Here is a 15,225-nt window from a genome sequence, read left to right as displayed (position 1 = left end):
ATGTCTGGTGATCTCTTTAAACAAGTCATTTCTTCACTCCAGCAAGAGTTTAAAATTAATGTTTATATGACAAAATTAATATGCCTCATTCTTGGGCAGCTGGGGGTCTTCATGACAGTGGGAACTGAATATTCAAGGATATTCGTCATTTAGAATGGATAGGCAAAAAGGAAAAGGAGGTGGGGTTGCGCTCTTAATAAGGGATGAAATCAGTATATTAGAGAGAGAGGATCTTAGATCAAAGGATCAAGATGTAGAATCAATTTGGACAGAACTAAGAAACAGCAAGGAGCAGCAAACATTGGTGGGAATTGTTTATAGGCCAAACAGTAGTGGTAATGTTGTGCACAGTATAAATCAAGAAATTGGAGGTGCATGTAACATGGGTAATACAGTAATAATGGGCAGCTTCAATTTACATATAGACCAAGTAAACCTAATTAGCACTAATGCTGTGGACGATGAATTCCTGGCGTGCGTACGAGATGGGTTTCAGGATCAGTAGGTTGAAGAACCATTGGGCTAATTTAGATCTAGTATTATGTAATGAGAAAGGACTAATTAATAACCTTGCTGTAAAGGAGCCTTTGGGAAATAGTGACCATAATATGTTAGAATTTTACGTTGTTAGAAAGTTGTTCATTCTGAAACTGGAGTCTTAAATCCGAACAAAGGAAATTATGAAGGTATGAGGGGCAAGTTAGCTATGGCTGATTGTCAAATCTTTTAGTGTATTTGCCCAAACAGGCAATGGCTAGTATTTAAAGAAGCATTATATGGTCTACAACAAATATATGTTCCTCTAAGACACAGAATCCCAACAGGAACGATGAATCAACTGTGGCTAACAAAAGAAGTTAAAGATTGCATTGGATCAAAGGAAGTGACTGAAAAGGTTGCTCAAAAAAGTGGTAAGCCCAAAAATTAGGAGCAAAGGATCACCAAGAAACTGATATAGAAAGGGAAAAGAGAATATGAATACAAGCTAGAGAAAAACGCAAAGGCGGACTGTAAAAGCTCCTTTAGGTATGTGGAAAGGAAAAGATTAACAAGGACAAATATGAGTCCATTACAGGCGGAGACAGGAGAATTTATAATGGAGAATAGGGAAATGGTGGAAAAAATAAACAATTACTTTGTGTCTGTCTTCACGGATGAAGATACAGAAAATCTCCCAAAAATACGAGGGAACCAAGGGGCTTGTGAAACTGAGGAACTGAAAGAAATTATTAATAAAGAGGTAGTACTCAAAAAATTAACTGGATTAAAAGTTGATAAACCCCCTGGACCAGATGAGCTACATCCAAGAGTGTTGAGGAGATGGCTAGAGATAGTGGATGCATTGGTGATTATCTTTTAAAATTCTACAGATTTTGGAAAGGTTCCTGCAGATTGGAAAGTAGCAAATGTAACCCTACTATTTAAAAAAGTGAGAGAAAACAGGGAACTACAGACTTGTTAGTTTGACATCAGTAGTAGGAATAATGTTAGAATCTATAATGAAGGATGTGATAACTAGACACTTAAAAAATATGATTGGGCAAAGTCAAACATGGATTTATGAAAGGGAAATCACGCTTGACAAACCTGTTGGGAGTTTTTTTTTTGAGGATGTTACTTGTAGCATAGATAAAGCAGAACCAGTGGATGTGGTGTATTTGGATGTTCAGAAGGCTTTTGATAAAGTCCCACACAGGTTAGTAAACAAAATTAGAGCACATGGGATGGGGGGGGGTCATATACTAGTATGGATTGAAAACTAGTTAACAGACAGAAAACAGAGAGTAGGAACAAACGGGTCATTCTCAGGATGGCAGGCTGTTACGAGTGGGGTACTGCAAGGATCAGTGCTGGGGCCACAGCTGTTCACAATCCATATGTGATTTGGATGTGGGGACCAAATGCAATTTCCAAATTTGATGACGCAAAATGAAGTGGGAATCGAAGTTGTGAGGAGAATGCAAGGAGGCTTCAAGGGAATTTGGACAAGCTAAGAAAATGGGCAAGAACGTGCCATTGGAATATAATGTGAATAAGTGTGGTAGAAAAAACAGAAAGAGTATTTCTTAAATGGAGAGAGGTTGGGAAGTGTTGATGTCCAAAAGGACCTGGATGTTCTTGCTCATGAGTCACTAAAAGCTAGACTGCAGATGCAGCAAGCAATTAGGAAGGCATATTATATGTTGGCTTTCATCGCAAGGGGTTTTGCGTACAGGATTAAATAAGTCGCTGCAATTGTAAAGAGCCTCGGAGAGACCGCATATGGAGTATTATGTACAGTTCTGGTCTCATCTAAGGAAGGATATACTTGCCATAGAGGGGGTGCAGTGAAGGTTCACCAGACTAATCCCTGGAATTGCGGGATTGTTTTATGAGGAGAGATTGAGGAAACTGGGACTGTATTCTTTAGTTTCCAAGAATGAGACGTGATTTCATTGAAACTTACAGTATTCTTATAGGGTGTGACAGGGTGGATGTAGAGAGGATGTTTGCCCTGGCTGGTGAGCCTAGAACCAGAGGACATAATCTCAGAATAAGGGGTAGGCCATTTAAGACTGAGATGAAGAGGAATTTCTTCACCCACTCAGAGGGTGGTGAATCTTAGGAATTCTCTACCCCAGAGGGCTGTGGAAGCTCAATCATTGAGCATGTTCAAGACAGAAATTAACAGATATCTGAATACAAATGACATTGAGGGCTATGGGGATAGCGCAGGAAAGTGGCGTTGAGGTAGATAATCATCCATGATCTAATTAAAAGGGGCATCAGGTGATGGGCTGAATGACCTACACCTGCTCCTATGTTCCACCCCCTCCAAGGCCAACATACCCTTCCTGAATTGCAGTGCCCAGAACTGAATGCAGTACTCTTGATGGGGTCTCACCAAAGCTCTGTACACTGTAATAGAGCTTCCACCCTACTGGAGATAAACACCATTATGTAAGCCATTTAAACTATTTTTTGTCCCTGTCCACTAGTTTTTAGTGATTTCTGTACTTGGGCCCCCACATCTCGCTGCTCATCCACAAATCCCAACTCTCACCATTTAGAAAATATGTCAATCTATCTTTCACAGATCCAAAGAGGATAACTTTACACAATCCCACATTGAACTCCAACTCCACAGTTTTGCCCATTACTTAATCTACCAGTGTCCCCTTGAAACCTTCTGTTCCCATCTACACTATCTACTGTGCCACCTAACTTAATGTAATCTGCAAACTTGGATATACAGTTCTCTATTTGTTTATCTATATTATTTATAAATATAGTGAAAAGCTGAGGCCCCAGTACCAATCCCTGGGGTCACTACTAGTCCCACCCTGCTACCTATGACCCCTATTCTCCATCTCCTAGCCAATTCCCCATTCAAGCCAAAATGTTGCCTCCCATTCCATGCGCCCTTATTTTTGTTAAGTCACTAATGTGGAAGCTTGTCAAATATCTTTTGGAAGTCCATATAGCATCTGTAGACACTCCCTTATCTACCAGGTTAGTTACTTCCTCAAAAAATTCAACAAGGTTTGTTAGGCATGACTTGTAACAAATCCATGCTGGCTCTCTGATCAGCTCATACTTGGCCAAATGCTCAGCCCTAATAAATTCTGCTAACTTCCCCAAAACAGATGTTAGACTAATAGGGCTATAATTTCCTAGTTTATCTCTCTTAGCCTTCTTAAATAGAATAACATTGGCAATTTTCCAATCTAAGTGGACAATTCCTGAATCAAGAAGAGTTTCACAAGAACATGACTAGATTATCTACAATTTCATCATCACTTTCTTTTAATACCCTGGGGTGAAAACAGTCAGGTCCTGGAGATTTTCCTTTCCTTAATCCCATTGGTTTTCCCATCAGCATTTAAAAAAAAATTATATTGAACGTAGTTACATGCTGCCCCTTGGCAACAACAGCCGAAAACATGTCAGTTTCCACACACACACTGATAACTCCCAGCAGTATGTCACTGCCATCTCTCTCGACCTCTCCATTGTCACTAAATTATCAGACTGCTTATCCAACATCCAATAATGGATCAGCAGAAATTTCCTTCATTTAAATTTTGAGAAGACTGAAGCCATTGTCCTCCGTCTCTGCCACAAACTCCACTTCCTCGCCACCGACTCCATCCTGCTCCCTGGCCACTATCGAAGACTGAACTAGACTGTCTGCAAACTCGTTGCCATATTTGACCCCAAGACGAGCTGTCAACCACATGCCCACGTTGTCACTAAGACTGCCCATTTCTACCTCTGTAACATCAGTCTCCGCCTGTGTCCGCTAATGAATCGCTCATTCCTGCATTTGTCACCTCCAGACTTGACTATTCTAATGCAGTCCTGACCGGCCTCCCACATTTTACCCTCTGTAAACTTAAGGTCATCCAAACTCTGCTGCCCATATCCTTATGCCCATCAAATCCCATTCACACATCATCTCTGTGCTCGCTGACCTACACCAGCCCACGGTTACTCTGTCAGTTAATCTCTCCAGCCATCTATCCTATCACACACCTTCCCTTTTGTTCTCTTGCCCCCACCCCCCCACACCCCTCCTTTACTTGCTTAAAACCTATTACATTTCTAACCTTCGCTAATTCTGATGAAAGGTTTCTGACCTGAAACGTTAACTCTGCTTCTCTCCACAGATGCTGCCAGACCTGCTGAGTATTTCCAGCACATTGTTTTTATTTCAAATTAAACTATTGTACCATTAAAAATTAATAAAATAATAAAAAAAACTTTACATTGAAGTGATATCATAGGTCACACCTTCTGAGTGCTTTTTCTTCATGTGATAGGCAAGCGCAGCAGCCTGCATGAACGTCATATCACAGTGTTTGCAGAAGAATGGTTTCTCTCCAGTGTGGAGTCTCATGTGATTCTTTAGGGTGGAATTTGCTGCAAATTTTGCCCCACATTCACAACAAGAGAAAGGTTTCTCATCGAAGTGATCGGAGCGTTTATGATACTGCATTCCTGCAGAGAGAGATGAGCTGTATTAAAACAAAGGTACAAATATTAAGTATAACACAGAGCATGCTAGGACAATCTCTGTGTGTAACAGGGGAAATTGCACAGGTTATTAGATAATTGAAGACGGCTACAGAACTGCTAGTGGACAGCTCTTTTGCAGGGTACAGTAGCTCAGTCGTCATGGTACCGGACAAACATCCAAGAGGTTAAAAGTTCAAATCCCACTATAGCAAGCTGTGAAACTGGATTTTAAAAATGTGGTGATTTGTGGACTGGCACCAGTAAATGACCATGATTGCTCAGTAGGTGCTGACCAGCTTATCGTTAGAGTCCTTAAGGGCAGGGATCCTGCCATGCGAACCTGGTCTAGCCTATTGTGTGACTCCACTTGTACACTATGCTGTTTATTCTTAATTTTCTCGGGACAAATAGGGATAGGCAATAAATAGCATTCTCTGGTGTTGCCTATATCCCAAGGGTAGGGACAAGGGGTGCAGGTCAGTGACGAGGGAGAGCGAAGGTGCAAGGGACAGCAAGGGGGGGGGGGGGTGGAGGCTGCAGGATGGGGAACATGTATGAGATGAAGGTGAAGGTGGGATGAGTGATGAGTGAATACAGTTCAAATTTCAGGCAACCAAGCATGGCAGGTTATATTGGAAAACCAGCTTTCATAGTCTCTTGCATGCTATGCTTCTACTACTTATATCAGTGAACTTAGATGTTTACCATTACTGGGGGGTGAAGGAGGTTTGAAGATTGCTTAGCCAGTGGGAGCCTTGACAGTCAGCAGCACCACTGAAACAATCATTACAATAGTAGGCACACCTGCTATTTTCAGACTTGCATTGGCAACAGACAAGGTTCCTCGCTCCTGTATGTCAACAGATTGTTTCTCAGGCTTTTGAACTTTGGTATATTGGGCCTGTGGTTGCCAGCTCAGTTTCATACCTTTCTCAATATCACTGCTACATATGCTTAGTTCCAATGCTGTAGAGCCTCATCAACAGCCAAAGATTTCTCCAGGACAACAGCTAGTCCCCCACATGTCTCCTCCCCAAGTCGCCTTCTGCACCCTAAGATATATATAATCTGGCCCAGGTGATTTGTTAGGTCTGTGTTCTCCTAACTTAACACCACTGTCAAACTGACTACAAAGTCCTCTTAAGATGTGGGGTATACTGCAAACATTGGATGTGAGTAGCAACCTCACCAGTGAAGACTTCTAGAAAATATGCATTTAATATTTTGACTAATTTATCTCCATTCCACTGGCACTTTCATCGTTCAGAAGTTTGTGCATTCCACCTGATGTGTTACTTCTGGCTGAACAAACTATATGAAAGAACTGCCAGAAACGGCTTTCTAACCTGACTGGTGAGCAAAGGATTTCCCGCAGATGTCACAAGTCACAGGCAACCTCCTCTTCTTTCCCTTTGGTGCATCGTGTGCTTCTACTCTGTGCTTTTCTAGATCCTTCTGGGAAGTCCTGGTCTCTCCACATTCCTCACAGCTAACAGCTTTAAGGTGACCGATACTGCGGCAGCGGGTGAGGTGCAGGTCAAGGCGACATTTAAATGTAAAAGCCTTGCCACACGCGCTGCAGACAAAGGTCTGCTTAGCTCCGGATTTGCGCTTCACTTTCTTCTGATGAGCAGTTGGGTCATCGTCACCCTCACTGACATGGCCAGTGTCCTCTGGGTGCTCTGCATCATCTTCACTTCTCTCTTCCTGATCCATCGGGTCTTCCTTCGGATCCTCTTCCATGTCACTCACTGCTTCTTTCGTTAGTCCTGATAAACATTAGAGAATTCCACTTACAGGTTTCAGAAATTACATTTTCAATAAAAATTCTACACTGAATACTGCAAAGTAGATTTATAAAAATGTCTATTTTCACATTTTGGAAACTTTTCACACTTGAGAAAGCTGCAATATTAGATTACTGCTCGCAATTTGTATAAAGGCTGTAAATCTGTAAGCTTTAGGACAAGTTAAACTTCCAGGTACAGCTTTGTTTAGTATTTATTTTTAATAAAAAGCTATTGCAGGTTAGGGGACTAGACAGCAGAGCTTAACAGATCACAGTCCTTTCACTTCTGGGATTACGCCCAGTCCAACCTAATGAAATGGAAAGCTTTAATGCAAAAGCAAAATACTGCAGATGCTGCAAATCATAACAGAAAATGCTGGAACTTCTGATGAAAGGTCAATGACCTGAAATATTAACTTTGTTTCTCTCTCCACAGATGCTGCCAGATATGCTGAGTATTTTCAGCATTTTTCATTTTTATTATAAATGAAAAGCTTTCCTTCTCTACTGGATGAAAAGAATTTAGACCATCTCAGCCCAGTTCCGAGTGGGTGCAAGTTCACTGCACAAAACTATTCTGAATTTGGCACTAAACATGAAGGTTCATTCAGAGGTTGGTACAGGAATTGGAAAAAGCCAGACTGATGTAGCGGGCAGAGAGGGCTGAAGTGCATTTCTCCAACTGCAGAGGGTGCTTTGCTCTGCATCTTGATAAGCTACATTAACCAAAGAGTGTTAAGTGCTCTATTCTGCAGTATGTATATCTCTCACAGTGATAACCAAGAAAGTTTATCCATTATGTCAAAGAACAAACATATCAATTTTACACAACATCCTAAAATTATATTAGAATTGTGTATTTTTCTTTATTTTAAAGCTATGATTGCTGGACAGTTTTCTATAAATTTTCAGCATTCTATAATTTCACTGAAGGTATTTGGTAGGTGACTTGGTGCATTGTGAACTAGTGCTTTCCTCCTGCAAACTGGATTTGAAATCTGCAAAAGACTATCCCATTTCTCTAACAGGAGTTAGTGCTGAAAGGACATGTGTCCAAGCTGCATGCAAGAGAGCAGGTTTCCAGGCAAAGTCAAAGGGGAAGTCACTTTCACCCTTCTTAATTGAAATTCACAAGTTTGGGTGTTCTGTACTATCAAGACTTAGCAGATAGATTCATTGGTTATCGCTGAACAAAATATTGCAAATACTAAGCTTTGTGGATCAGCATCAGCTTTATCTAATGCTCATGTTAAACCTTTAGCAAGTTCATTACATGAAGTGGTGCAGGCCAAGAATTGGAAGGTTTGTTGGAATCATAGATAGAGGTTTAGGAAAAATGAGAAGTCCAGGTCACTTTTGTCCAGAAGCAATCAAATAGTAATAAAACAGGATAGTTCCCTCAACTTCAACATTCCAACTTTGAAAGGTGCAAGTAACAGCTACAAAAAAAAGGGTACACCTGAAAATTATCTTGCATCACAATCAGTGTAAAACTTGAATTATTCTGTTGCTGTATTGGTGCAAAGCAAGCAAACGAACTGCTAAAAGAACCAAAAGTTAGTGTTCTAATATCAGAGGACAAAACTTTAAAATGCTACTTACACCCATGCCCATAAACTATATATGTAAACCTTTCATTGAACGGTTACCTGCATGCTCCATCGCCTTTATTACCAATTCAAGGGAAGGATGGGACTCACTGATCATATGCAAGAGTCTACAGAACGTCAGGGCAGGAATGAGTCGCTCTTCTAGAATTTTACCCAGAATGCTTTCTAATGACTGACCAGCAGTCTCCTTGTAACAGCAGCTCTTCAAAATCTGACAGTAGGAAGAAATATAAACCATCCAAATGATACAATAGAATTTATAAAAGGAGGTCCTTTAGGGCAATGTTAAATTCTGCATGTTAGAAATAATCCCAGTTTGTTTTTGAACAAGTCACATCCCTTAAATGATTACCAATCCGGTCAATAATATCCCCAACAACTATTCAAGCTCCCTAAACCAGGAGCTCCAGGTACCTATTCAAAACCAGATTCAAACTGAACCAACCAGGACAATTATAAAATATAGGTACAGACCTTTTTTTCCCCTTTAGATTGCATGTAGGAACTGAGACTTATTACACAGAAACACTTTAACTGTATGTAGTGGAATCCCAGCCTCCGTGTCAATATACTACAATTACACCAAATGATGTTTCTGAGGAGTGGAGGGGACGTGTTATTTTTCTCCCTTTGTTTTCTCTGCTGTCCTATATCTTAGTCGTGTGAATGAACAATCTGCGTGCACTCCACTTCTCCTCCCTGTACAGAAGAACCTTTTCTCCACTCTTGAGGCAGATACATCATGGACTTAAACCCACATCCCTATAGTTGATTGTTTGTGGATGGAAGCACCCCACATAAGCTAAAGCACTCGGTACCTGTGATGGTGCAGGAACATTCCCTACTGCACTCGGGTCTGTGATGATGCAGTGACACCCACCTAATGCACTCAATTCCTGTGATGGTGCAGAGACACTCCCTAATGCATTCGGTATCTGTGATGGTGCAGTGACACTCACCTAATACATTTGGTATCTGTGACGATGCAGGGACACTTCCTAATGCACTCGGTACCTGTGATGGTGCAGGGACACTAACCTAATGCATTCACTTCTGTGATGGTGCAGGGATTCTCACTAATGCCCTCGGTACCTGTGATGGTGCAGGGACACTAACCTAATGCATTAATTTCTGTGATGGTGCAGGGATTCTCACTAATGCACTCGGTACCTGTGATGGTGCAGGGACACTAACCTAGTGCATTCGGTACCTGTGACGGTACAGGGACTCTCACTAATGCACTCAGTACCTGTGATGGTGCAGGGACACTCATCTAATGCATTCATATCTGTGATGGTGCAGGGACTCTCACTAATGCACTCGGTACCTGTGATGGTGCAGGGACTCTCACTAATGCACTCAGTGCCTGCAATTGATTTCTGATTGTGCATCAAACTATCACTATTTATAACATTTTGAATTTTACAAACCAAATGCAAATGAGTTGAAGTCACACTGGACGGTGTTACTGCTTGAATATGTTAATGCCTTTATATGGAAAAAAGAGATACTTTCAGTCGAGTCTTTGCTTTTCTTCAAAAAACTAATTCCCAGGTTGGTTTGGGACACACAATAATTGCTTGCTTTATAAAGGGCACTGAGCACTTGTACTTAGTCCACTCTTTCCTAATGCCTAGTTGGGACTTAAATTTGGTTTTAACTTGTTTGTTGTTTCTTTCAAACCAATGAGCACCTGTGAACTTAAATTTCTCAGCTAAAAACTGTAGAGTTCTTGGGTTCTGCGTTTTAACTTGAAGGGTGCATAATAAGTCAGCCATTTGAAGAATGTGGACTTGCAGTACCAACCCAAGCTCTTGCCCAATATGGAATCTTAATTCCACTTAAGTGGGAACCTGAGCGCAGGACAATTTCAGGGTAGGGAACAGGAGGCAGAAAATTAGCAAGTGACTCTGAAAGACAGAAGAAGCAACGGTTAAAAAGTGTGCAGCACAGGAATTTGGCAGTGTTAAAGGGTATTTATTTAACTGAAAGGAGTATAGTAAATAAAGCCGATGAGCTGAGGCCACAGAGAGACACATGGGAACATCGGGGTGGCGCAGTGGTTAGCACCGCAGCCCCCCAGCGACCCAGGTTCAGTTCTGGGTACTGCCTGTGCGGAGTTTGCACGTTCTCCCTGTGACCACGTGGTTTTCCGCCAGGTGCTCTGGTTTCCTCCCACAGCCAAAGACTTGCAGGTTGATAGGTAAATTGGCCATTGTAAATTGCCCCTAGTGCAGGTGGTTGGTCGGAGAATTGAGGGAAGATGGGGTTGTGGCAGGGAATATGGGATTAATGTAGGATTAGTAAATGGGTGGTTGATGGTCGGCACAGACTCGGTGGGCCGAAGGGCCTGTTTCACTGCTGTATCTCTCTATGACTCTATATCGTTGCTATAACAGAAACTTCACTCAAGGAGGGGCAAAAATGCCAATTCAACATCCGTGGATATAGAGTTTTCAGGCAGGATAGAGAGGGCGATAAAAAGGAGGGGGTGTAGCATTATTAGTTAAGGATTCAATAACAGCTTTGAGGAGGGATGATATGCTAAATGAATCATCAAATGAGGCCATCTCGGTAGAGCTCAGAAATAAAAAAGGGGCAGCCACACTACTAGGAGTGTATTATAGACCCCCACCTAGTGAGAGGGAGATAGAGGAACAAATATGTAGGAAAATTTATAAGTGCAAAAACTATAGGGCAATAATAGTTGGGGATTTCAACTACCCCAATATCAACTGGGATACAAACAGTGTGAAGGGCACAAAATTCTTGAACTATGTTTGAGAACTTTTTTAGCCAGCACATAACAAGCCCAACGAGAGGGGGCGCAGTTCTAGATTCAGACTTCAGTAATGAAGCTGGGCAAGTGGAAAGTAATAGTGGGTGACCATTTTGGTGATAGTGACCATAATACACTAGGTTTTGGCATAATCATGGAAAAGGACAAAGATAAAACAGGAGTAAAAGTTCTAAATTGGTACAAGGCAAATTTTACGAAACAGAGGTGACCTGGCGAAAGTGGACTGGATACAGTTACTTGAAGGAAAATCAGTGGCAAACCAGTGGGAGACATTCAAAAGCGAGATACTACAGGCACAGTGTAGACATATCCCCACAAAGATAAAGGGTTGTACTGCCAAATCTAGAGCCCCTTGGGTATCTAGAAGCTTACAGGGTAAGTTAAAGCAGAAAAAGAATGCTTATGACGATCACAAAAATCTTCATATTTTAGAAAGCCTAGAGGAGTATAGAAAGTGCAGGGGTGAAGTAAAAAAAGAAATTAGAAAAGTAAAGAGAGGACATGAAAAATTATTGGCAGGTAAAATCAAGGAAAACGCAAAGATGCTTTATCAGTACATTAAGAGCAAGAGGAAAGGATAGGGCCGATCAGAGATGTACAAGGGAACTTATACGTAAATGCAGAAGATATGGGCAGGGTTCTTAATGAGCTTTTTGTCTCTGTCTTCACAAAGGAGAGGGTTGATATAGACATTGTAGTTAAAGAGGAGTGTGAAATATTAGGTACCATAAGCATAATGAGAGAGCAAGTACTAGAGGGTCTGACATCCTTGCAAATGGATAAATCGCCAGGGCCAGATGGATTGCATCCCAGGTTGTTAAAGGAAGCCAGGGAGGAAACAGCGGATGCGCTGAGGATAATCTTCAAATCCTTACTAGATATAGGAGAAGTACCAGACGATTGGAAGTCTGTGAACGTTGTACCATTGTTTAAAAAGGGTGCGAGGGATAGGCCAAATAATTATAGACCAGTCAGTCTGACCTCGGTGGTGGGTAAATTGTTAAAATCAATTCTGAGGGACAGGACAAACTGCCACTTAGAAAGGCACGGATTAATCAGGGATAGTCAGCATGGATTTGTTAAGGGAAGGTCATGTCTTATTAAATTAATTGAGTTTTTTGAGGAAGGAACAAGGAGGATTGATGAGGGTAGTGCAGTGGATGTGGTCCACATGGATTTTAGTAAGGCATTTGACAAGGTCCCACATGGCAGACTGGTCAGTAAAATGAAAGCCCACAGGATGCAGAAGAATGTGGCAGGTTGCTTCCAGAATTGGCTCAGGGCCAGCAAACAAAGGGTAGTAGTCGACGGATATGTTTGTGAATGGAAAGTTGTTTTCAGTGGCGTTCCACAGGGTTGGGTCCCTTGCTGTTTGTGGTATATATTAATTATTTGGACTTAAATGTGGGAAGCATGATTGGGAAATTTGCTGATGACACAAAAATTGGCCTTGTAGTTGATAGTGAAGAGGATAGCCACAGACTCCAGAAAGATATCAATGGTTTGGTTGAGTGGGCGGAAAAGTGGCAAATGGAATTCAATCCAGAAAAGTGTGAGGTAAAGCATTTGAGGAGGGAAAATAAAGAGAGGGAATACACAATAAACGAGAGGATATTGAGAGGGGTAGAAGTGAGACACCTTGGAGTGCACGTCCACAGGTCCCTGAAGGTGGCAGGATAGGGAGATAGAGTGGTGAAGAAGGCATATGGAATGCTTTCCTTTGTTGGTTGAGGTATAGAATTCAAAAGCAGGGATGTAATGCTGGAACACTGGTTAGGCCACACCTGTATTGCATACAGTTCTGGTCACCACATTACAGGAAGGACATAATTGCTCTGGAGAGAGTATAGAGGAGATTTACAAGAAGGTTGCAGGGCTCGAAAGTTGCAGCTCTGAGGAAAGATCGGATCGGCTAGGATTGTTTTCCTTAGAACAGAGGAGGCTCAGGGGTGACTTAATAGAAGTATACAAAATTATGAGGGGCCAAGATAGAGTGGACAGGAAGGACCTGTTTCCCCTAACAGAGAGGTCAATTAGTAGGGGGCACAGATTTAAGGTGATTAGTAGAAGGATTAGAGGGGACATGAGGAAAAACTTCTGCACCCAGAAGGTGGTGGGTATCTGGAATTCACTGCCAGAAATGGTGGTGGAGGCAGAAACCCTCAATTCTTTTAAAAAGTAACTGGACATGCACCTGAAGTGCTGTAACCAGCAAGGCGATGGACCAGGTGCTGGAAGGTGGGATTAGATTGGCCGGCTAGTTTTTTTCAGCCAGCAAGGACACGACAGGCTGAATGGCCTCCTTCTGTGCCGTAATTTTTCTATGGTTCTATGTTCAGGTTCTATTTACACCGGCCAATGAAAAAAATAAACTGTATCCTCGGGGACATGCCTACCTCCTATAGAGAACTAGACTGGGACAAGGTCACGTGAGGAATAGCTCTGATACTGTAACATCACAAAAATCAGAGAGACTGTCACACAGGTAGTTATTCCCCTGTGCTGCACTCTCTTTACATGTGTGACCATGGCTGTGGCAATGGGTGGCCAGAATATTTTAACAAAGCAGTAACCTGTTTAAATAGTGGAGAAAGAAATTTTACTCAGCTGCATTTTTACTGCAACATCATTTCATCCACATGATTTAAGTTTTTAATAGGTATCAAATATATCAGGTTAAGAGATTTTATATTACAAGTGCTCTGCAGGATGTAGATTTTCTCTTTAATAAAGTGCATTATGACCACTGGTCATATAGACATACGCCAACATTGCACTTTTAATCTGAAAGAGCTATAGTAAAAATGTCTCAACCATATTTAGATCCAAAGCGATAATAATGTAACCAAAATGGCAGCAGCCATAAGAGAACTCCTTTAAGCCACTGACAGCATGGAGCAGAGATGAGGTTTTGAAGTTATTTTCAAGGATAGGAGGAATGAAAGAATAGGAACACTGTGTCCCAAACCCCAGAAGCAGTCTGAATTCCCTTGGGAGTGATTACACTAGCTTCAAAGCCTGGGAGAGTTTGCACCAAGAGCTGGGAAGGATCACACCGACAAGCAGACCGTAAGCTGCTGCTGATTTGGATGAATTGTGTTCTACACCTCAGCGACAGCGCACCACAGGGGTTGACCTGGTCAGTTCAAACTGATATTGGGGGGGAAAAAAGGAAGACTTGGATTCAAATAGCCCCTTTCACAACCTCAGGATGTCACAAAGTGCTTTACAGCCAATGAGTACTTTTGAGAGTAGTCACAGTTATAATGTATGAAATGTGGCAACCAAATTATGCACAGCAAGGTTCCACAAACAGTAATGTGATAGTGATCAAATAATCTGGTTTTGTGATGTTGATTGAAGCACAAGCATTGGCCAGGATACCAGGATAACTCCCTTGTTGCTCTTCAGAACAGTGCCGTGGGATCTTTTTAACATCCCATTCGAAAGACAGATGAAATTTGCGAGCAAGTCTCTCATTTGTGTAACTCCTTTTACAGTAAGATTATATATTTGGGGCTAAATTCTCTTTTGTTATAGTGGAATTTAAATCATAGTGTGCAGTCATGATACAAAAACCATGAATTGAAGTGCACATGTGGTTTAGGTTTAAAACAAAACAGCTTTTGAAAACAGTGAGTGAGATTCAAAGGCCGTGTATGCTAAAGGCCTGCTACCCTACCCGAACCTGACTGGTTCTGGTCGGGTCGCACTTCTGGGTCTGGCATTCGGGCTCGGATTGGACACACTATCACAGGTAAATGCTAATTTAATTTTTGGACTAGAAAGGTGGTTTTGTTACAGTTATTTTAAGCTTGTGCAGATCAGCAACAAAGTGAAAAACGGAAGGTAAGTTAACTGATGGTCAGGTCGGGTCGGGCACGGGAAAAAAAAAATGGAAGGACTCAGGCCGGTCGGGCTCAGGTCGGATGTGGTTCGATCAGGCTCGGGCAGGGTTTTCCTTTTTGCAGACCTGAGCAGGCCTTTAACGTATGCATTGACGTCATGCGAAAAGTGAAACCGAAGTA

General features: G+C 41.8%; 1 protein-coding gene across 5 annotated transcripts in view; it reads right to left on the bottom strand.

Moving 5' to 3' along the window:
- The window catches only part of zbtb40 (zinc finger and BTB domain containing 40), a 120,398-nt gene that overhangs the window by 51,056 nt on the left and 54,117 nt on the right, over positions 1-15,225 (bottom strand). For all 5 annotated transcript variants that reach the window (XM_068017565.1, XM_068017563.1, XM_068017567.1 and 2 more), the window contains 3 exons: positions 8,437-8,608; positions 6,345-6,767; positions 4,774-4,980 (listed from right to left, as the gene is read on the bottom strand). In XM_068017565.1, coding sequence (XP_067873666.1) covers positions 4,774-4,980; positions 6,345-6,767; positions 8,437-8,608 — 802 coding nt within the window. The remainder of the gene's footprint in view (positions 1-4,773; positions 4,981-6,344; positions 6,768-8,436; positions 8,609-15,225) is intronic.

Source organism: Heterodontus francisci, chromosome 37 (genome assembly GCF_036365525.1).
Source record: "Heterodontus francisci isolate sHetFra1 chromosome 37, sHetFra1.hap1, whole genome shotgun sequence".
NCBI classification, from domain to species: domain Eukaryota; kingdom Metazoa; phylum Chordata; class Chondrichthyes; order Heterodontiformes; family Heterodontidae; genus Heterodontus; species Heterodontus francisci.
The sequence above is the reverse complement of the archived record's forward strand: the minus strand, read 5'-3'. Positions and strand labels throughout refer to the sequence as shown.